This window comes from Amblyraja radiata, chromosome 5 (assembly GCF_010909765.2).
Source record: "Amblyraja radiata isolate CabotCenter1 chromosome 5, sAmbRad1.1.pri, whole genome shotgun sequence".
Taxonomy (NCBI): Eukaryota; Metazoa; Chordata; class Chondrichthyes; order Rajiformes; family Rajidae; genus Amblyraja; species Amblyraja radiata.
The window spans coordinates 114,071,013-114,095,628 of record NC_045960.1 but is presented as its reverse complement, the minus strand read 5'-3'; the positions used below and the strand labels follow the sequence as shown (position 1 = coordinate 114,095,628).

Genomic DNA, 24,616 nt, shown 5'->3' with positions numbered 1-24,616 from the left:
CACTCCATAGATGCTGCCTCACCCGCTGAGTTTCATTTTTGTCCGCCTAGGCAGTCAGCCAGAGTATGTTTCCCATGGTATGTGGGTCTAAAGCAGAGGGTATGGGTTTTAGGTGAGAGATAGCAGGTTCACAGGGGATCTGTGGGGCAATTTTGCACACCAAGAGCAGTTAGTGTCTGGAATGAGCTCCCAGAGGAGGAGGTGGAGGCAGGAGCAGTGACAATATTTAACAGGCATCTGGATTGGTTCTTTAAACCACAATTTAGAGCTCTAGCCTGGAAGCAGGCCCTTCGGCCCATCATGTTTTAGTTTCAGTTTAGTTTATTGTCACGTGTAACGAGCCTTTGTTGCGTGCTAACCAGTCAGCAGAAACACAACACATGATTACAATCGAGCCGTTCACAGTGTACAGATACATGATAAGGGAATAACGTTTAGTGCAAGGTAAAGCCAGCAAAGTCTGATGAAGGTTCGTAGTTCAGCACTGCTCTCTGGTTGTGGTAGGTTGATTCAGTTGCCTGATAACAGCAGTCTGCGCCATCCTGTTCACACTAGTTCCATCCTCCACACAAGCCAATTAACCTATAAACCTGCACAGGGAGAACGTGCAAACTCCCTACAGACAGCACCCGTAGTCAGGTTGGAACCCGGGTCTCTGGTGCAGTGAGGTAGCAACTCTACCGCTGAACCACCGTGCTGCCCCACACTTGAATGAGCAGGCACAGGGAGGTATAGAAAGAATGAATGAATAAGTTTATTGGCCAAGTATTCACATACAAGGAATTTGCCTTGGTGCTCCACCCACAAGTGACAACATGACATACAGAGACAGTTAAGAATGACACATAAAACATTAAGCATTAAACAGTCACTGGATGGATTTAAGAGAGAGTTAGATAGAGCTCTAGGGGCTAGTGGAGTCAAGGGATATGGGGAGAAGGCAGGAACGGGTTATTGATTGGGGACGATCAGCCATGATCACAATGAATGGCGGTGCTGGTCGAAGGGCCGAATGGCCTCCTCCTGCACCTATTTTCTATGTTTCTATGTTTCTATGCAGGCAATGGGATTAGTAGCGGCAGATTTGACACAGTGAGTTGCAGGGTTTGGTTCTACGCTGTATGATACCGTTGATTCCATCAATTCAGGCAGACTCCTCTACTTCAGAGTTGGATGAGGCAGTGCAGGAACCAAAGATGCCAGTCATTGGGAAAGGAAGAGTGGGGAAGGAGTTAAGAGGTACTATTATTACATTTAAGAGACATTTGAACAGGTACAGTACATGCACAGGAAAGGTTGACATGTTACAAATAAAATTGGCTTCGACTTTTGACTTTTGAATTTTGACTTTGACTTTTAGACAATAGACAATAGGTGCAGGAGTAGGCCATTCGGCCCTTCGAGCCAGCACCGCCATTCAATGTGATCATGGCTGATCATCCACAATCAGTACCCCGTTCCTGCCTTCTCCCCCTATCCCCTGACTCCGCTATCTTTAAGAGCCCTATCTAGCTCTCTCTTGAAAGCATCCAGAGAACCTGCCTCCACCGCCCTCTGAGGCAGAGAATTCCACAGACTCACCACTCTCTGTGAGAAAAAGTGTTTCCTCGTCTCCATTCTAAATGGCTTACTCCTTATTCTTAAACTGTGGCCCCTGGTTCTGGACTCCCCCAACATCGGGAACATGTTTCCTGCCTCTAGCGTGTCCAAGCCTTTTGACTTTGATAAAATTGACTTTGGTTTAGACTGAGGATAAGGGGCGAAGCTCGGACTGGTGTAGTTGGTCCTGTTGAGCATGTTGGTCGGTGTGGGCAAGTTGAGCCGAAGGGCCTGTTTCCGTGCTGTATCACTCCATGACTGAGAGTGATGGAATGTTAGTTGTCATGGACAAGTTGGGCAGAACGGCCTGATTCCATCCTGTACAGCTCTGTGACTTGCATCTTCAGTGGAGCAGATAGGGGGTTTTTTTTATCAACAAACGGAGAGGACCCAGAGACAACAGATGTTCTTAGAACAACAAGCAGTCTTTTAAAAGATTTACTTTAAATAAAATGCCTGGCTGTTTGCTGAGGTTAGTATTTGTTGGACCTCTGCCACTCTACTCGGAATAAAACAGTAAAAAACCACAGAATAATTTACAGTAAACGGCGTGGCTGATAGGAATGCAGAGTCATCTAGGAGTACAGGTGTTTCATTCCCTGAGTAGCGTCACAGGTAAACAGGGTGGTGAGGAAGGCTTCAGGTACACCGGCTTTCAGTCAGTGTACCTCTTTCCAGGTGCGGCAGAGGTTCCCCTGAAGAAGGGTTTTGGCCCGAAACGTTGCCTATTTCCTTCGCTCCATAGATGCTGCTGCACCCGCTGAGTTTCTCCAGCACTTTTGTCTACCTCCTCCAACCTCATCTATTGCATCCGCTGTTCCAGGTGTCAGCTGCTCTACATCGGTGAGACCAAGCGTAGGCTTGGCGATCGCTTCGCCCAACACCTCCACACAGTTCACACTAACCAACCAACCACGGTGGCTCAGAACTTCAACTCCCTCTCCCATTCCCAATCCGACCTTTCTGTCCTGGGCCTCCTCCATGGCCAGAGTGAGTCCCACTGCAAATTGGAGGAGCAGCACCTCATATTTCGCTTGGGTAGTTTACACCCCAGCGGTATGAACATTGACTTCTCTAACTTCAGGTAGTCCCTGCTTTCTCCCTCCTTCCCCTCCCCTTCCCAGCTCCCCCACAGCCCACTGTCTCCCCCTCTTCCTTTATTCTTCCCCCCCCCCCCCCCCCATCAGTCTGGAGAAGGGTTTCGACCCGAAACGTTGTCTATTTCCTTTGTTCCATAGATGCTGCCTCACCCGCTGAGTTTCTCCAGCATTTTTGTCTACCTTGGCTATCAGTCAGGTAGTTAAGTACAGACGTCAGGACATTATGTCACAGTTGTACAAGACATTAGTGATGCTGCATCGGGTGTATTGTGTTCAATGTAGTTCACCCTGCTGCAGCCCCGTCAACAGTCTGGTTGTTTTTTCGTCTTTTAAATTTTTTTTAGTATGTGTTAAAAGTTCATGTAAATGTTCTCCGGTTTGTTTTATGGAGCTGATCCCTTGCCTGAGATCGCTCCACCCGTGGCCTGCAGACTTTACATCAAGAGCTCGCAATCTTGGGAGAGGCCGTGGATGTCGGGAGCTCCAACGCCGCAGAAGGTTCGACCAGCCCCGACACGGGGTCCGATCGCCCGGTGCGGGGGAGCTGACATCCCCCCGATGCAGGAGCTGATCGCCCCGATGCGGAGGGCCCAAACACTGCCGGCTACGGGAGTCAAGATCGTTCCGTCAACAGAGGCTCGAGGCCCCCGACCACGGGAGAACAAAGAAGGGAAGAGATTGAACTTTTTTTCACCTTCCACCACAGTGGGGAATGTGGAGGAGTCACTGTGGTGGATGTTTATGTTCAAATGTAGTTTGTGTGTTCTGTTGCTCTTTATTTGTATGACTGACTTGGCAAATGAAATTCCTCGTATGTTGCAAAACATACTTGGCTAATAAAGTATTATTGTGATTGTCATTGTGGTTGTAATTGAGCTGGATAGAAAATATTGCCGGGACTCAAGGATGTGAGCTACAGGGAGAGGTTGAGTAGGCTGGGACTCTATTCCTTGGAGCGCAGGATGAGGGTAATCTTATAGAGGTGTGTAAAATCATGAGGGGAATAGTTCGGGTGAATGCACAGAGTCCCTTGCCCAGAGTAGGGCTATCAAGAGTCAGAGGAAGACAAAAATACTGGAGAAACTCTGCGGGTGAGGCAGCATCTACGGAGTTAAGGAATAGGTGACGTTTCAGATCGAGACCCTTCTTCAGAATAGGTGACGTTTCTGGTCGAGACACTTCCACAGACTGATGTGGGGGGGAAGCCCATCCCCCCACCCCCACATCAGTCTGAAGAAGGGTCTCGACCAGAAAAGTCACCTATTCCTTCGCTCAATAGATGCTGCCTCACCCGCTGAGTTTCTCCAGCATTTTTGTCCACCTTCAATTTTTCCAGCATCTGCAGTTCCTTCTTCAACATGAGTCAGAGGAACTAACTTTAAGGTGATCGAGGGGGGGTTTATGGAACGAATTGCCAAAGGAGGTAGTTGAGGTAGGTTAAATAATACCAATGAAAAGACATTTAGACAGGCACATGGATAGGAATAGTCGGGGGAGGATATGGGCCAAATGCAGATAAATGGGATTAGCATACACGTTGGGCCGAAGGGCCTGTTTCTCTGCTGTATATGACATCTCTATATTTCCTTTTTCTTCCCTCATTTTTAACACAATTTCTCTTTTAAATCATCATAAACTGCCTGTTTCATTGGCCATTACTCAGCAAGATGCTCACAAGGTTTACTGGAGTGCTGCCTGGGTCAGAGGGTTTCAGCCACTGGGGCAGCTTGGACAGACTTATAGACAATAGACAATAGGTGCAGGAGTAGGCCATTCAGCCCTTCGAGCCAGTACCGCCATTCAATGTGATCATGGCTGATCACCACAATCAGTACCCCGTTCCTGCCTTCTCCCCATATCCCCTGACTCTGCTATCTTTAAGAGCCCTATCCAGCTCTCTCTTAAAAGTATCCAGAGAACCGGCCTCCACCGCCCTGATCACATTGAATGGCGGTGCTGGCTCAAAGGGCCGAATGGCCTACTCCTGCCCTATTGTCTATTGTCTACTGTCTATAGTCGCCCGAAGAGTCGTACCTTGTTCTGGTCGCCAGTTTTTCAACATGTTGAGTGGGACTTTTCGGCGACCTGTAACAACCTATGACGGATGCCAACAAGTCACCGAAAAAGTTGCGTAAGTGGGACAGGCCCATTATTGCGTACACTCTGGAGTGGGTCTTGAACCCACAGCCTTCTGACTCAAACGAGAGATGCTGCATCCTTCCAAAGCACGTAGGTGTAACTATCTTGTTGGAATCAGCATCTCTGTGATTTATATCGAAGCAGACAGATAGTGGGAGAGAATCGCAAAAAGATAATCTGATAACTAAAGACACATAGAAACCTCTCAATGTTGAATAAACCACAAATGAGTCTGTTTAGATTATCTTTCGCTGTCACTTTGTTTGTGAACATTAGCACGTTAGAATAAATGGGTATAATTTGTTTTCATCTCTCACCACGGCAGTGTCAAATTGTGTTTGATAATGTGCCTGTGGGATGCCTTGAGACATGAATGCACAAGCCACGATTACTAAGTAAGCTAGACAAAAATGCTGGAGAAACTCAGCGGGTGAGGCAGCATCTATGGAGCGAAGGAAAAAGGCAACGTTTCGGGTCTCTCACTGTCCACCCCCCCCCCCCCCCCCCCCCTCTGTGATTCCCCCTTCCCTCCAACTCTCTCCCACAGCTCACTGTCTCCGCATCTTCCTTTCTCTATTATTCTAAAGCACCTAATGTTACAGTTACTAAACAAGGTGCTGGAGGAACTCAGCGGGTCAGGCAGTATATGTGGAGGAATGGGCCGGTGACGTTTTGGGTTGGTACACCCCTTCAGACTGATGGGGTAGGGGGGGAGAAAGCTGGAAAAGGGAGGTGGAGGCAGGACAAAGCCTGGCAAGTGACCAGCACATTGTGTGTTGCCCGAATAAGTCTGAAGAAATGTGTCAGCCTCAATAACAATCAGTAGGGGAGCACCTCAAGGCTGCGTGCTCAGCCCCCTGCTGTACTCACTCTATACTCATGACTGCGTAGCCAACCACAGTGCGAACTCCATCATCAAGTTCGCTGACGACACCACTATTGTGGGGCGTATCACTGATGGGGATGAGTCAGAGTACAGAAGAGAGACAGAGCGACTGTCCATATGGTGCCAGCGCAATAACCTGGCCCTCAACACCAGCAAAACCAAGGAACTGATTGTGTTCTTTGGAAGGAGTAGGAGGGGGACCCACAGTCCCGTTTATATCAACGGGTCGATGGTGGAGAGGGTCAAGAGCTTCAAATTCCTGGGCGTGCACATCTCTGAAGATCTCTCCTGGTCTCAGAACACTGATGCATTTACAAAGAAAGCTCATCAGCGCCTCTACTTCCTGAGAAGATTACGGAGAGTCGGTTTGTCAAGGAGGACTCTCTCTAACTTCTACAGGTGCACAGTAGAGAGCATGCTGACCGGTTGCATCGTGGCTTGGTTCGGCAATTTGAGCGCCCTGGAGAGGAAAAGACTACAAAAAGTAGTAAACATTGCCTAGTCCATCATCAGCTCTGACCTTCCTTCCATCGAGGGGATTTATCGCAGTCGCTGCCACAAAAAGGCTGGCAGTATCATCAAGGACCCACACCATCCTGGCCACACACTCATCTCCCTGCTACCTTCAGGTAGAAGGTACAGGAGCCTGAAGACTGCAACAACCAGGTTCAGGAACAGCTACTTCCCCTCAGCCATCAGGCTATTAAACTCAACTGAAACAAATCTATGAACATTAATAGACCATTATCTGTTTATTTGCACTTTATCTGCTTGTTTATTGATGTGTGTATATATTTATACAATGGTATATGGACACACTGATCTGTTCTGTATTCATGCCTAATATATTGCGTTCTGCTGAAGCAAAGCAAGAATTTCATTGTCCTATCTGGGACACATGACAATAAACTCTCTTGACTTGACTCTTGAAGAAGGGCCCCAACCCAAAATGTCGCCTGTCCGTTCCCTCCATGATGCTGTCTGAGCCGCTGAGTGCCTCCAGCACTTTCTGCTTTGCTTACAATTTCAGAATCTGTAGTTGCTTGTGCCTCCTGCTTGCATTACAGACACTTTTCTGAGAGATATTACAATAATGTTACCAATTCACAATCCTGAAGACAAAGAAAGGTCCACTTGCCTTCGTGGAGTGCAAGAAAAGTTATTAATGAGGAGATTGTGTCATTTTTGTTAAAACATTGCATCCCAGTGTACTGAAAAACAAGAGTTGATCCAATAAACAATCGGTGCAGGAGTAGGCCATTCGGCCCTTCGAGCCAGCACCGCCATTCAATGTGATCATGGCTGATCATCCCCAATCACTACCCCGTTCCTGCCTTCTCCCCATATCCCCTGACTCCGCTATCTTTAAGAACCCTATCTAGCCCTATCTTGAAAGTATCCAGAGAACCAACCATAAATATATGGTGGGTTTATGTAACGAGCTAAGTATTGACAAAGTACAATAACAACCTCAGTGACACTTGAAGATAGACACAGAATGCTGGAGTAACTCAGCAGGACAGGCAGCATCTCTGGAGAGAAGGAATGGATGACGTTTTGGGTCGAGACTCCCACTCAAAGACACTTGGACAGGTACATAGATAGGACAATTGGGAGGGAGATGGGCCAAACGCAGGCAGGTGGATCTATTGTAAATGGGACACGTTGGTCGGCGTAGACCAGTTGGGCCGATTCTATGACTCTATGAAAGGTTTAGAGGGTTATAATAAGAATAAGAATAAGGGGTAAGCCATTTAGAACGGAGATGAGGAAACACTTTTTCACACAGAGAGTTGTGAGTCTGTGGAATTCTCTGCCCCAGAGGGCGGTGGAGGCCGGTTCTCTGGATACTTTCAAGAGAGAGCTAGATGGGGCTCTTAAAGATAGCGGAGTCAGGGGATATGGGGAGAAGGCAGGAACGGGGTACTGATTGGGGATGATCAGCCATGATCACATTGAATGGCGGTGCTGGGTCGAAGGGCCGAATGGCCTACTCCTGCACCTATTGTCTAATAATCTTGTTAACCTCTCTGCACTCTTTGCAGCTTAACGGCATCTTTCCTACAGCAGGGTGGACCAAAACACTCCGAGTGCGGCCTCACCGACCTCTTGTACAGCCCCCCCACCCCCCACCCCCACATCAGTCTAAAGAAGGGTCTCGACCCGAAACGTCACCTATTCCTTCGCCCCATAGATGCTGCCTCACCCGCTGAGTTCCTCCAGCATTTTTATCTACCTTCAATTTTTCCAGCATCTGCAGTTTCTTCTTAAATAATTATTCCCTTATCATGTATCTTTACACTGTAAACGGCTCGATTGTAATCATGTATTGTCTTTCCGCTGACTGGATAGCACGCAACAGAAGCTTTTCACTGTACCTCGGTACACGGGACAATAAACTAAACTGAACTGAAGTCTGCTTCACCACCCTATCTACTTGCCAGGCCACTTTGGAAAGTGGGTAGTTGTAAATGGGTTATGGTATGAAAGTGAAATCTCACTAGCTGAATAGTAAGGTTGAAGTGATTCACTACTAGTCATACTATGATTTGATATCTTCTTTCACACCATTTTCTACTTTGCTGGCTATTTTTATCTTATCTCCATGAGTCGACCTGCATCTGATCCGAATTATATCATTAATTTAATCATAGCTTGGCGATCGCTTCGCCCAACACCTCCGCTCAGTTCACAATAACCAACCTGATCTCCTGGTGGCCCAGCACTTCAACTCCCCCTCCCATTCCCAATCCGACCTTTCTGTCCTGGGCCTCCTCCATGGACAGAGTGAGTCCCACCGCAAATTGGAGGAGCAGTGCCTCATAATTCGCTTGGGTAGTTTACACCCCAGCGGTATGAACATTGACTTCTCCAATTTCAGGTAGTCCTTGCTTTCTCCCTCCTTCCCCTCCCCTTCCCAGCTCTCCCACAGCCCACTGTCTCCGCCTCTTCCTTTCCTCTTCCCGCCCCTCCCCCACCCCCACATCAGTCTGAAGAAGGGTCTCGACCCGAAGCATCACCTATTCCATCGCTCCACAGATGCTGCCTCACCCGCTGAGTCTCTCCAGCATTTTTATCTACCTTCGATTTTTCCAGCATCTGCAGTTCTTTCTTAAACAAATGATTAGTTTAATGTTAACTTTAACCTATTCACATTGATTCTGTTTCTGATATAGAAAACTGACCGAGGTCCTTGAAGTTTATCTCAAGGTCCAGTCTCAAGTTCAAATCCTATCTGTGTTCTCTGGGATAACGATAATTCAGATCATTAAACAAGCATGGAATAAAAATCGAGTGTTATTCATTGTGCAGCTGTCGTATTGTAAAGTCCAGAATCTTTCTTGATACATCTCAGGGAAGGAAATCTTAGTTGGTGCTCTCTTATCTTTCTTTACATTTCTTAATTTAGTCAGAGGGTGGTGAATCTGTGGAATTCTTTGCCACAGAAAGCTGTGGAGGCCACGTCAATGGATATTTATAAGGCAGAGATAGATTCTTGATTAGTACAGGTGTCAGGGTTTGTGGGGAGAAGGCAGGAGAATGGGGTTGAGAGGGAAAGATAGATCATTAGTTGGTAATTGGATAGATTAGCCATGATTAAATGGCGGAGTAGACTTGATGGGCCAAATGGCCTCATTCTGCTCCTAGCACTCATTAACCCCCTCACAAATGACCTCAGGGCTAATTGGGTGTGGAGAAGAACTACGTCCTTCAGCACACACACATTCGGTAAACAAGTCACTTTTTCAAAAACATAATTTTCCTAATTATTCTAGTCATAGACATAAACATAGAAAATAGGTGCAGGAGGAGGCCATTCGGCCCTTCGAGCCAGCACCGCCATTCAATGTGATCATGGCTGATCGTCCCCAATCAATAACCCGTGCCTGCCTTCTCCCCATATCCCTTGACTCCACTAGCCCCTAGAGCTCTATCTAACTCTCTCTTAAATCCATCCAGTGACTTGGCCTCCACTGCCCTCTGTGGCAGGGAATTCCACAAATTCACAACTCTCTGGGTGAAAACGTTTTTTCTCACCTCAGTCTTAAATGGCCTCCCCTTTATTCTAAGATTGTGGCCCCTGGTTCTGGACTTGCCCAACATTGGGAACATTTTTCCTGCATCTAGCTTGTCCAATCGTTTTATAATTTTATGTGTTTCTATAAGTTTCCCCCTCATCCTTCTAAACTCCAGTGAATACAAGCCTAGTCTTTTCAATCTTTCCTCATATGACAGTCCCGCCATCCCAGGGATCAATCTCGTGAACCTACGCTGCACTGCCTCAATCACAAGGATGTCCTTCCTCAAATTAGGAGACCAAAACTGTACACAATACTCCAGATGTGGTCTCACCAGAGCCCTATACAACTGCAGAAGAACCTCTTTACTCCTATACTGAAATCCTCTTGTTATGAAGGCAAACATTCCATTAGCTTTCTTCACTGCCTGCTGTACCTGCACACCAACTTTCAGTGACCGGTGTACAAGGACATCCAGGTCTCGCTGTACCTCCCCCTTACCTAACCTAACCCCATTGAGATAATAATCTCACCCTTGTTTTTGCCACCAAAGTGGATAACCTCACATTTATCTTAGTCCTTAAGTCTTTAACCCTTTCATTGAGATTCATAGGCTGCATAACATGGAAAACCTTGTCCACCTGTGGAGACCTAGTTCAGTACAGATCAAGAGGCACGGTGGTGCAGCGGTAGAGTTGCTGCCTCACAGCGCCAAAGACCCGGGTTGATCTTGACTATGGGTGCTGTCTGTACGGAGTTTGTACGTTCACCCTGTGACCTGTGTGGGTTTTCTCCGGGTGTAGTCTCCTCAGTCGCGCAAAACGTCGTAGCATCTTTCTGGTCGCCAGCTAAATTTTCAACATGTTGAAAATCTTTCGGCGAAAGCGGGATTGACGCCAATGAGCGTAGCCTGACTTCTCCTGACGTAGGTGCTGTCGTAGGTTGTCGCTAGGATGGCGTAGGTTGTCACCGGTTTTTCGGCGACCTGCTACGACAATGACAGTCGCCGGCAGTTGCCTAAAACTTCATCAAGTGGGACAGGCCCATTAGTGTGCAGGGATTGCTGGTCGGCCCGGACTCGGTGGGCAGAAGGACCTGTTTCCACGCTGTATCTCTAAACTGAACTTTGTGGAATTCCCTGCCACAGAGGGCAGTGGAGGCCAAATCACTGGATGGATTTAAGAGAGAGTTAGACAGAGCTCTAGGGGCTAGTGGAGTCAAGGGATATGGGGAGAAGGCAGGAACGGGTTATTGATTGGGGACGATCAGCCATGATCGCATTGAATGGCAGTGCTGGCTCGAAGGGCCGAATGGCCTCCTCCTGCACCTATTTTCTATGTTTCTATGTAAACTAAATGTCAATAATCTCATGTTCCAAATGTGTCGGAAGGAACTGCAGATGCTGGTTTATAATGAAGGTAGATATAAAATGCTGGACTGACTCAGCAGGACAGGAAGCATCTCTGGGGAGAAGGAATGGGTGACGTTTCGGATCGAGACCCTTCCTCAGACTTTCAGAAATGTCTAAAGAAGGGTCTTGACCTGAAACGTCACCCATTCCTTCTTCCCAGCTGGGATGAAGGCGCCATCTACTGGAATCCCTCACACACTGCATTTGTACTTCTATTCCTCAAAAGTTCAATCAACAAGGGTTTGGGCCCGCTATCGGCAGGAAACATGTTCCTGATGTTGGGGGAGTCCAGAACCAGGGGCCACAGTTTAAGAATAAGGGGTAAGGGTAGAACGGAGATGACTAAACACTTTTTCTCACAGAGAAACATAGAAAATAGGTGCAGGAGTAGGCCATTTGGCCATTCGAGCCTGCACCGCCATTCAATATGATCATGGCTGATCATCCAACTCAGTATCCCATCCCGGCCTTCTCTCCATACCCCCTGGTCCCTTTAGCCACAAGGGCCACATCTAACTCCCTCTTAAATATAGCCAATGAACTGGCCTCAATTACATTCTGTAGCAGAGAATTCCAGAGATTCACCACTCTCTGTGTGAAAAATGTTTTCCTCACCTCGGTCCTAAAAGGTTTCCACCTTATCCTTAAACTGTGACCCCTTGTTCTGGACTTCCCCAACATCGGGAACAATCTTCTTGCATCTAGCCTGTCCAACCCCTTAAGAGAGTTGTGAGTCTGTGGAATTCTCTGCCTCAGAGGGCGGTGGAGGCCGGTTCTCTGGATACTTTCAAGAGAGAGCTAGATAGGGCTCTTAAAGATAGCGGAGTCAGGGGATATGGGGAGAAGGCAGGAACGGGGTACTGATAGTGGATGTTCAGCCGTGATCACATTGAATGGCGGTGCTGGCTCGAAGGGCCGAATGGCCTACTCCTGCACCTATTGTCTATTGAATGAAAATCCCACATGGTAAATTTCTGCCGACTATGCTGCATTGGTGGGTCAGTTTTTGGTGTGCAGGAGACAATAGACAATAGACAATAGACAATACTCCTGCTCCTATTGTCTATGTTTCTGACATGATCACACAAGTTGGCACCTCTGTCGGTGAGACCAAGCAGAGATTGGGCCCATTCACCAACCACCCAATCGGCCAAAGCTTGCGGATGAATGAATGAACAAATACTTTATTGTCATGTGACAAGTCGCAGTGAAATTCTGTGCTTGCAGACCAAAGGTGCGATGTAAGAGGCACTGACAAAGTTACACAGTCCTCCTTTGATCTCCTCCCACGGTGGTTCCCCCAAGCCTGGTCCTCCTTTGTTAGCCCACCCCCCCCCCCCTCCCCCTACCCCCCCCCCCCCCCCACCCCCTCCCCCCTCCCGGTTGCCAACCATTTTAACTCCCTATCCCATTCCCACACTGACCATTCTGCCCTGGGCCTCCTCCATTGCCAGAGTGAGGCCACATGCAAACTGGAGGAACAGCACCATGGGCAGCTCACACCCCAATGGTATAGACCAGTGGTTCTCAAATGGGGGTACGTGTACCCCTGGGGGTACGTGAAGGCACTCCAGGGGGTACGTGAGATTTTAAAATATAGGCCTACATATATGTAGGCCTATATTTTTGCGCTGGTTAGGGGGTACTTGGCTGAAAAAATATTTCACAGGGGGTACATCACTGAAAAAAGGTTGACAAACCACTGGTATAGACAATAGACAATAGGTGCAGGAGTAGGCCATTCGGCCCTTCGAGCCAGAGAATGAACAGTGAATTCTCCAATTTCAAGTAAATCACCCTCTACCCCCACCCTCTTTCCCCTGACCCTTGTACACTCTGGAGTTTAGAAGGATGAGAGGTTATCTTATTGAAATTATTATTATATAAAATTATTAAGGGTTTGGACACGCTAGAGGCAGGAAACATGTTCCCAATGTTGGGGGAGTCCAGAACCAGGGGCCACAGTTTAAGAATAAGGAGTAAGCCATTTAGAACGGAGATGATGAAACACTTTTTCTCACAGAGAGTTGTGAGTCTGTGAAATTCTCTGCCTCAGAGGGCGGTGGAGGCAGGTTCTCTGGATGCTTTCAAGAGAGAGCTAGATAGGGCTCTTAAAGATAGCGGAGTCAGGAGATATGGGGAGAAGGCAGGAACGGGGTACTGATTGGGATGATCAGCCATGATTACATTGAATGGCGGTGCTGGCTGGAAGGGCAGAATGGCCTCCTCCTGCACCTATTGTCTATTGATCCATCCCAGTGCACACACATTTCTCCCACCACCCATCACCCTGATCCTTCCCCCTTCTCCGTACACTCATCTCCCATCCCCGAGCCTCTTAAAACATAGAACTGTACAGGCACAAGTGTTGGTAACTCAGCGGGTCAGGCAGCATCTCTGGAGAACAAGACAGGCCACATTTCGGGTTGGGTCCCTTCTTCAGTCTCTTACTTTTATCCCCCCCTGTTCCAACCCCCCCTCCCCCCCCCCCCCCACTTCCACCCACACCCCTCCCTCCATCTTTACATTTCACTCCTCCTCTTCTCTCCGTATCTGACTCCCTTTTGTCTCCATTTCACCTCCAGCCTTTGTCACTTCCACCACCCATCTGTCATTCACCCCCCTCACCTGTATCCACCGATCACTCACCAGGCTTTGTCCCCCCCCCCCCACCTGTTTTTTCCAACTGTCTCTCCCCCCCCCGCTCCATCAGTCTGAAGAATGGTCCACACCCGAAACCTCGTCTGTCTATTTCCTCCACAGATGCTGCCCGACCCGCTGAGTTCCTCCAGCACTTTTGTTTTGAGAAATAGGTTTGAGGTGAGGGGGGAAAGGTTTAATAGGAACCTGAGGGGTAATCTTTTCACACAAAGGGTGGGTGGGTGTATGGAACGAGCTGCCGGAGGAGGTAGTTGAGGCTGGGACAATCGCAGCGTTTAAGAAACAATTAGACAGGTCCATGGATAGGACAGGTTTGGAGGGATATGGGCCAAACGCGGGCATGTGGGACTAGTGTAGATGGGACATGTTGGTTGGTGTGGGCCTGTTTCCACGCTGTACCATTCCATGACTCGATCAACATTTGCTTTAACTTCTATGTTTCTACAAATTGGCAGCGAAGGTAAAAAAGTCTGGAAAACGCAGCAATTTGGATTGCATCTGAGATAATAGTCAATAGACAATAGACGCAGGAGTAGGCCATTCGGCCCTTCAAGCTAGCACCGTCATTCAATGGCTGATCATCCCCAATCAGTACCCCGTTCCTGCCTTCTCCCCATATCCCCTGACTCCGCTATCTTTAAGAACCCTATCTAGCTCTCTCTTGAAAGCATCCAGAGAACCGGCCTCCACCGCCCTCTGAGGCAGAGAATTCCACAGACGGCCATTCCAGAGACAATAAGTGAAACAGGGAGGTGAAAAGTTTGTTCTGAAAAAAGAAGTGTTCAATAAACATGTTTGAGGTATTTTGAGGAACTGTGTTAGTGTTGTTGTGGGAAGTATTAATAACTACAGCCAGTAGCTATTTCCTTCACCTTTAGAATGTTCTACTTAAGCAAAATGGAAATTGATCACAATCTTTCATTTCCTATTATCAAATGTCACAAGGCATCTTCTAAAATCACAGCACTTTAGGCAAGGCACAAAGAGCGGACAGAACTCGATGGTTCAGGCAGCATCAGTGGAGAGAATTAATGGGCGATGTTGCAGGTGGAGACTGAATAAGTTGTCTCCAATTTGTTTAGTTTTAGTTTAAGGTAGACAACAATACTGGAGAAACTCAGCGGGTGAGGCAGCATCTATGGAGCGTAGGAACAGGTGACGTTTTGGGTCGAGACCCTTCTTCAGACTGATGTGGGGAGGGGGGGGAAGAAGAAAGGAAGAGGCGGAGACAGTGGGCTGTGGGAGAGCTGGGAAGGGGACGGGAAAGAGGGAGAAAGCAAGGACTACCTGGCGCTGGTGCCAGCTGCCTCCACCTTCAGCCCGGTATCTTTTTGTTTTTTTGTTTTTTTGTTATGTTGAAGTGTGTTTTTGATGTTTTTTTAATGTTTTAATGTGGGGGAAGAGGGCACGGTGCGGGGGATACCGTCCTTCAGTCGCTTCCTGGAGAGGACGCGACTATTATTCGAGTCGCGTCCCCACCCCCCCCCCCAGCGGCCTACCTACTGGATTGGCGCGGCCTTTCCTGCCGGGATCGACCAGAGCTCCAGCAGCGGCGGGACAGCGCTGATACATCGCGGGGCTGGCGATGCCTTGCCGGGGATCGCCGTCTGGAGCCCGGAGTGCTGGGCCTGCGGCACCGACATCCTGGAGCTGTGGTTCGCGGAGCTCCCAACGCGGGCGGCGCTGACAAACATCGTGGGGTCCTGCGACTCTTCCCGGCTCGGCCTGCGGACTCGGGAGCTGCGGACTCCGGTGGGAGGCGGCTGATCGGGAGGTCCGGGCCGCTGAGGAGGATTTTCACCGTCGGGGTTCGGCGTCGGCGTTCCATCAGCCCGGCGAGAGGGCCTGAGCATCGGGCCGCCCGGGGTGGCGACTGCGGGTGCTCGGAAGGCCCCGACCACGGGTGAACATCTGGGAAGATCGGAGGGGAGGCTGGCTAGACTATGGTGCCTTCCTCACCTTGGTGCCATTGTGTTATGTTGTATCGTGGACTTTCTGTGTTTGTGCTTTTTTTTAAATTCTATTTTATTTTTAATATGTTTTATTATTTATTATTTATTTATTTTTATGATACTGACTGTAAAGGGAAATTCATTTTGTTGTCTCCAATTGAGACAATGACAATAAATTTGAATACAATACAATACGAATACAATACAAATTGGAGAAGTCAATGTTCATATCGCTGGGGTGTAAACTACCCAAGCGGAATATGAGGTGCTGCCCCTCCAATTTACGGTGGGACTTTAGTTTAGTTTAGTTTAGTTTAGTTTAGTTTAGAGATACAGCATGGAAACACTTGGGCCCACCAAGTCCGCACCGACCAGCGATCCCCGCACACTAACACTGCCCTACACACACTAGGGACAAATTACAATGTTTTACCGAAGCCTATTAACCTACAAACCTGCACGTCTTTGGAGTGTGGGAGGAAACCGGAGCACCCGGAGATAGCGGAGTCAGGGGATATGGGGAGAAGGCAGGAACGGGGTACTGATTGGGGATGATCAGCCATGATCACATTGAATGGCGGTGCTGGCTTAAAGGGCCAAATGGCCTCCTCCTGCACCTATTGTCTATTGTCTATTGTCTAAAACCTACACGCGGTCACGTGGAGAAGGTACAAACTCCGTACAGATAGCACCCGTAGCCAGGATGGAACCCGGGTCTCTGGCGCTGTGAGGCAGCAACTCGACCGCTGCTGCCCGAGTTGCTCCAGAACTTTGTGTTTTACTCCAGATTTACCTGCCGATCCTTGTGCCTCCACGATAGTGCAACACAGGCAGATACGCCAGATTAGAGCCTTCATAGAGGTCCTTAGGAAAATTGCAGCGGTAAATGCCCCTAGTCTTGGACGTTTTAACGTATGGCATCTCTGTGTGGTATCTCAGCTGCACGGAGGCGGAGAGGAGAGCTCTTAAGCGCGTCGTCCACAGAGCGCTGAGGATCATTGGGACAGAGCTACCAGCCTTGGAGGGCATCTACTACACACGGTGCCTCAGGAAGGCCGTCAGCATCCATAAAGACTCATTACACCCCTGTAACGGTCTGTTCGAACTACTTCCCTCCGGCAGACGTTACAAGGCCTTCTACGCCCGAACCTCCAGACTCAGGAACAGCTTCATCCCCAGAGCTATAGCGGCTCTGAACCGGCCCCCCATTCACCCCCATGAACTGTCTCCCTCGGATGCACATCGACCCGGCACAGACACATTTGCACTTTAGACTGTTTTACTGTTCTTTTTATAAATCATGTTTCTCTGGGTATCTAAATTTTATTAGTTGTTTAAGTTATGACATCGGATGGAAGCTGCAGAATAAATCTTGTTGCACATATGTGCAATGACAATAAAATATATTATTATTATTATTATTATTATTATTATTATTATTATTATTATTATTATTATTATTATTTAGCCCAGCATCCACATTGAGGCACACAACGTGCCAGGTGACCTACCTGCCGGTGAAGGTGAGTGCGAGCGAGGCGGCCAGGTGAGGCATCAGGCGCAGGTACTGGGTCTGGTGGTCGATGATCTTCACCTCCTCCTTGTCCTTGGGTCCGAACTGCCGCCGACTGACATCAAAACAATGGAGACAGGAGCGATACATTAGCATAGTGTGTGAGGAAGGTTCACGCAATGCCTCTTAGCTCATCACAACACGCAAGCATCTTATTCCCAGGGGAGAGGATAGTGTTAGATTATTCCAACATTAGACAATAGACAATAAGGATAAGGGGGAGGTCTTTTAGGTGTTGGACAGGCTAGATGCAGGAAGATTGTTCCCGATGTTGGGGAAGTCCAGAACAAGTCACAGTTTAAGGATAAGGGGGAAATCTTTTAGGACCGAGATGAGAATTTTTTTTTTCACTCAGACAGTGGCGAATCTGTGGAATTCTCTGCCACAGAAGGTAGTTGAGGCCAGTTCATTGGCTATATTTAAGAGGGAGTTAGATGTGGCCCTTGTGGCTAAAGGGATCAGGGGGTATGGAGAGAAGGCAGGTACAGGAGGTACACAAAATTGCTGGGGAAACTCAGCGGGTGCAGCAGCATCTATGGAGCGAAGGAAATAGGCGACGTTTCGGGCCGAAACCCTTCTTCAGACTACAGGATACTGAGTTGGATGATCAGCCATGATCACATTGAATGGCGGTGCAGGCTCGAATGGCCGAATGGCCGAATGGCCTACTCCTGCACCTATTGTCTATGTTTCTATGTGCAGGAGGAGGCCATTCGGCCCTTTGAGCCAGCACTGCCATTCAATATGATCATGGCTGATCATCCCCAATCAGTACCCCGTTCCTGCCATCTCCCCATATCCCCTGGCTCCGCTATCTTTAAGAGCCCTATCTAGCTCTCTCTTGACTGTATCCAGAGAACCGGCCTCCACCGCCCTCTGAGGCAGAGAATTCCACAGACTCACCCCTCTATAACCATATAACAATTACAGCACGGAAACAGGCCATCTCGACCCTTCTAGTCCGTGCCGAACACATAATCTCCCCTAGTCCCATATACCTGCGCTCAGACCATAACCCTCCATTCCTTTCCCATCCATATAACTATCCAATTTATTTTTAAATGATAAAAACGAACCTGCCTCCACCACCTTCACTGGAAGCTCATTCCACACAGCTACCACTCTCTGAGTAAAGAAGTTTCCCCTCATGTTACCCCTAAACTTCAGTCCCTTAATTCTCAAGTCATGTCCCCTTGTTTGAATCTTCCCTACTCTCAGTGGGAAAAGCTTATCCACGTCAACTCTGTCTATCCCTCTCATCATTTTAAAGACCTCTATCAAGTCCCCCCTTAACCTTCTGCGCTCCAAAGAATAAAGCCCTAACTTGTTCAACCTTTCTCTGTAACTTAGTTGCTGAAACCCAGGCAACATTCTAGTAAATCTCCTCTGTACTCTCTCTATTTTGTTGACATCCTTCCTATAATTAGGCGACCAAAATTGTACACCATACTCCAGAATTGGCCTCACCAATGCCTTGTACAATTTTAACATTACATCCCAACTTCTATACTCAATGCTCTGATTTATAAAGGCCAGCACACCAAAATCTTTCTTTACCACCCTATATACATGAGATTCCACTTTCAGGGAACTGTGCACAGTTATTCCCAGATCCCTCTGTTCACCTACATTCTTCAATTCCCTACCATTTACCATGTACGTCCTATTTTGATTTGTCCTGCCAAGATGTAGCACCTCACACTTATCAGCATTAACTCCATCTGCCATCTTTCAGCCCACTCTTCCAACTGGCATAAATCTCTCTGTAGACTTTGAAACTCTACTTCATTACCCGCAACCCCACCTATCTTAGTATCATCTGCATACTTATCCAATTTACCACACCATCATCCAGATCATTGATGTACATGACAAACAACAGTGGACCCAACACAGATCCCTGTGGCACCCCACTGGTCACTGGCCTCCAACCTGACAAACAACCATCCACCATTACTCTCTGGCATCTCCCATTCAGCCACTGTTGAATCCATCTTGCTACTCCACCATTAATACCCATCAATTGAACCTTCTTAACCAACCTTCCATGAGGAACCTTGCACTTTATCTGTTTATTTGTGTGTATATTGAACTGAACTGTTCTGTATTTATGCTTACAATATTGTGTTGTGCTGCAGCAAGCAAGAATTTCATTGTCCTATCTGGGACACATGACAATAAACTCTCTTGAATTGACTTGAAGAGATCCTACTGCAGTTGGATAGGGCCCTGGTACAGGGATCTTTACCAAATCTCGTTGCGCTTATGTGCAATGACAATAAAATATATTATTATTATTATTATTAGAAACATATAAAATTATAAAATGACTGGACAAGGTAAATACAGGAAAAATGTTCCCAATGATGGGCGAGTCCAGAACCAGGGGCCACAGTCTAAGAATAAAGTGGAGGCTGTTTAGGACTGAGATGAGAAAAAAACGTTTTCACCCAGAGAGTTGTGAATTTGGGGAATTCTCTGCCACAGAGGGCAGTGGAGGCCAATTCACTGGATGGGTTTAAGAGAGAGTTAGATAGAGCTCTAGGGGCTGGTGGAATCAAGGGATTATGGGGAGAAGGCAGGCACGGGTTATTGATTGGGGACGATCAGCCATGATCACAATGAATGGCGGTGCTGGCTCGAAGGGCCGAATGGCCTCCTCCTGCACCTATTGTCTATGTTTCTGTGTTTAGTTGCTTCTTTGAATCGTTTATTACAGTGGGGGAAATCACAATGGTGTTATTTTATCAGAGGGATTAGGAGAGGTAACCAGAGCTCAGAAACGGCTGCAGACAGCATCAGGAGTACTTAATTCAAGTCATTCACAGAAACATCGGAAATAGGTGCAGGAGTAGGCCATTCGGTCCTTCATGCTAGCACCGCCATTCAATATGATCATGGCTGATCATCCCCAATCAGTACCCCGTTCCTGCCTTCTCCCCATATCGCCTGACTCCGCTATTTTTAAGAGCCCTATCTAGCTCTCTCTTGAAAGTATCCAGAGAACCGGCCTCCACCGCCCTCTGAGGCAGAGAATTCCACAGACTCACCACTCTCTGTGTGAAAAAGTGTTTTCTCGTCTCCGTTCTAAATGACTTACCCCTTATTCTTAAACTGTGGCCCCTGGTTCTGGACTCCCCCAACATCGGGAACATGTTTCCTGCCTCTAGCATGTTCAAACCCTTAATAATCTTATATGTTTCAATAAGATCCGGTTAGGACAGCACTTTTGGACTTTATTCCTTGGAGCGCACGAGGCTGAGAGGTGATCTTGTCGGGGTGGATAAAATCACGAGGGGAATAGATAGGGTGAAGGCACAGGTTCTTTTCACGTTAGGGGAATAATAGGTTTAAGGTGAGAGGGGAAAGATTTGATCGGAACCCAGGGAGGTAACGTTTGCACTCAGAGGATGGTGGGTGTACGGAACAAGCTGCCAGAGTCCCACAGGCAGATGGGCAGGAAAGGTTTAGAGGGATCTGGGCCAAAGGCAGGCAAATGGCACTGGCTTAGATGGGGCATCTTGGTGGCCATGGACACATTGGGCCAAAGGGCCTGTTTCCATGTTGTACAACTCTGTCATTCCCCATGTTTGAATTCTTAGAATAAAGGGGAGGCCATTTAAGACTGAGGCGAGAAAAAACTTTTTCACCCATAGAGTTGTGAATTTGTGGAATTCCCTGCCACAGAGGGCAGTGGAGGCCAAATCACTGGATGGATTTAAGAGAGAGTTAGATAGAGCTCCAGGGGCTGGTGGAATCAAGGGATATGGGGAGAAGGCAGGCATGGGTTATTGATTGGGGACGATCAGCCATGATCACAATGAATGGCGGTGCTGGCTCGAAGGGCCGAATGGCCTCCTCGAGCACCTATTTTCTATGTTTGTGTTTCTAACCTTTGGTTCAGAAGTGAGAATGCGACCATAGACCCAGACTGATACCTAACGAGCCCACGTTATTCCTGCTCCTGACACATCAACAAATGGGGGAACAAGGCAGGACTAAAATGTTTACCAGCTTATTCACCTTCTGCAATGCTACAAGCACTCTGATGTCTACAGTCATTCTCACACCAGAAATGTGCAGGAAATCATTTTGCAGACATTATACACGAGGAAACACAAATGTATTCTGAAAGCTACAAAGGGCATTTCGCTCTCAAAAGGAAGTCAACCTTTGATTTTAAATGGCAATTGATTGCGGCAGGCGATAACTCCACAGTAAACAGGCTCAGTTGTCGCGACCCTGTGTGTGCGTGTGTGTGTGTGTGTGTGTCGGTCGTGAGGCTTGATGTCAAGTGAGCCAGAGAGCCTTTAGCACAGTGTCAGCACGATCTCATCAACATCCTAAGCCGCTGGTCAGGAGTGTTTATGTGCAGCATTTGTCACAGCATGTCATGTTGTTACTTGTGGGCGGAGCACCAAGGCAAATACCTTGTATGTGAATACTTGGCCAATAAACGTATTCATTCATTCATTCTAAATGCGCAGTGGTGCAGCAGTAGAGTTGCTGCCTCACAGCGCCGGAGACCCGGGTTCCATCCTGACTACGGGTGCTGTCTGTGCGGAGTTTGCACGTTCTCCCCATGAACACGTGGGTTTTCTCCAGGTGCTCACGTTTCCTCCCACATCCTTCTTCTTCTTCTTCTTCTTCTTCTTCTTCTTCTCGAGTCCACACACAAGATTAGACGTTGTTCAACCAGAGCTGAACACACTTCTCGGCATCTGCACACAATGGTGTCTGTCTTGTCGCTTCTTGTGTGTGGTGATGGAAAGATTGGTGGAAACAGGGCCGCGATCGACGTGAACACTCTCTCCTTGACCCCTTCCCACATCCCAAAGACGTGCAGGTTTGTTGGTTTAATTGGCTTCTGTAAATTGTCCCAAATGTGTGGAATATAACTAGTGTTTGGGTGATCGCTGGTCGGCACGGACTCGATGGGCTGAAGGGCCTGTTTCCATGCTGTATTCCCAAACTAAACTAAACTAAACAACCTCTGCAGCACGTTAGGATTGGGAATGTTGGGAATTCTAGAGCTCAGGGCCCACTTGAAAGGCAGATGGATCTTGAGGTTTGGAGGGCAATGGGCCAAATGGGACTAGCACAGGTATGCCAACTTGGATGGCATGGATAAGATGGGCCGAAGGGTTTATTTCCATGCTGTACAGCTCCATGACTATGAAAGTAGGGCCAAAGGGCCTGTTTCCATGTTGTACAACTGTGATTCCCTGTGTTTGAACTTTTAACCTTTGGTTCAGGACAGAGAATGCGACCATAGTCCAGACTGATACGTGTCCACATTTCTCCTGGTTCGGACACCTCACCAAATGGGGAGAAGGCAGCAACGGGGTCCTGATTGTGGATGATCAGCCATGATCACGAGATTGATCCCTGGGATGGCGGGACTGTCATATGAGGAAAGATTGAAAAGACTAGGCTTGTATTCACTGGAGTTTAGAAGGATGAGGGGGCATCTTATAGAAACATGGAAACATAGTAAAAGGACTGGACAAGTTAGATGCAGGAAAAATGTTCCCAATGAATTCCCAGAACCAGGGGCCACAGTCTTAGAATAAAGGGGAGGCCATTTAAGACTGAGGTGAGAAAAAACTCCCCAATCAATAACCCGTGCCTGCCTTCTCCCCATATCCCTTGATTCCACTAGCCCCTAGAGCTCTATCTAACTCTCTCTTGAAAGTATCCAGAGAACCGGCCTCCAACACCCTCTGAGGCAGAGAATTCTACAGACTCACAACTCTGTGAGAAAAAGTGTTTCCTCGTCTCCGTTCTAAATGGCTTACTCCTTATTCTTGGGGCCCAATTCTGCTCCTATCACTTATGAACTTATGAAAATAAACTTATGAATACCTCTGCCCAAGAATGCAAGTGAGTTGTAGATGCAGCCCAGTCCATCACACAGATCAGACTACCCACCATTGACTCCATTAACAGCCTTGTCTACTGTTATAAGAATATATTAAACGGACCTCCCATAAACTGAGGTCGTAGTCCCGATCTTCCAACCAACCTCAATACAGCCCTTGTACTTTTTATCTGCACTTTTTCTATTGCCATAACACCACATTCTACATCCATATCCTTTCTCTTTTGAACAACCTATTGTATTTGTGTATAGTTTGTCAATAATGTTTTTATTATTAATGTTTAATGTTTTATGTGTCATTCCTAACTGTCACTGTATGTCATGTTGTCACTTGCGGGTGGAGCACCAAGGCAAATTCCTTGTATGTGAATACTTGGCCAATAAACTTATCCATTCATTCATTCATTCCTTTGCGTGTACTCATGTATGGTGTGTGTAGGAAGGAATTGCAGATGCTGGTTTACATCGAAGGTAGACACAAAATGCTGGAGTAACTCAGCGGGACAGGCAGCATCTCTGGATAGAAGGAATGGGCGATGTCTCTGATCGAGACCCTTCTTGAGGCGGGGGAAGAGGGAAACAAGAGTTTTGGAAGGGTAAGGTGTGAAAACGAGAGTTCAAAGGGGACGAAGATCAAGGAAAATGTAGGAGATCATTGTTAGATAGGGGAAGGTGACAACAAAGTGACACTCCTTCAACCTCATCTACTGTATCTGCTGTTCCAGGTGCGGACTCCGAAATATCAGGGAGACCAAACACAGGCTCGGCGATCGTTTCACTGAACACCTCTGCTTAGCTCGCCTAGACCAACGTGATCTCCCAGCTGCTACACATTTTAACTCCCTCTCCCATTCCCACACTGACCTTTCTGTCCTGGGCCTCCTCCACTTTCAAAGTGAGGCCCAATGCAAATGGGAGGGGCAGCTTACTTGGGCTTGGGTAGTTTACAGCCCAGCGGTATGAATGTTGACTTCTCTAACTTCAAGTAACCCTTGCTTTCCCTCTCTTCAACCTTCCACCATCCTAGTTCTCCAACCAGTCTGACTGTCCTCCTGATTAAACTTTACCTTGCATGCCTCGTTGTCACCTTCCCCAGGCTAACAATGATCTATTCTCCTTGATCTTCGTTCTCTTTGATCTCTCGTTTTCACACCTTACCCTTCCATATCACTCGTTTCCCTCTCGTCTGCATCTCAGTCTGAAGAAAGGTCTCGGCCCGAAACGTCGCCAGTTTCGGCCCCTTCTCTCCAGAGATGCTGCCTGACCCGCTGAGTTACTCCAGCATTTTGTGTCTACTTTCCATGTATAGTATGATTGCCTGGATAGCTTGTCGTTGTATCTCAGTGCACGTGACAGGGTCAACATAGAAACATAGAAACATTGAAATTAGGTGCA

At 47.7% G+C, this 24,616-nt stretch overlaps 1 protein-coding gene across 1 annotated transcript in view; it reads right to left on the bottom strand.

The window, feature by feature from the left end:
* Positions 1-24,616, bottom strand: part of acoxl (acyl-CoA oxidase like) — a 311,202-nt gene that overhangs the window by 166,234 nt on the left and 120,352 nt on the right. Inside the window, exon 11 of the mRNA XM_033022103.1 lies at positions 17,279-17,395. Coding sequence (XP_032877994.1) covers positions 17,279-17,395 — 117 coding nt within the window. The remainder of the gene's footprint in view (positions 1-17,278; positions 17,396-24,616) is intronic.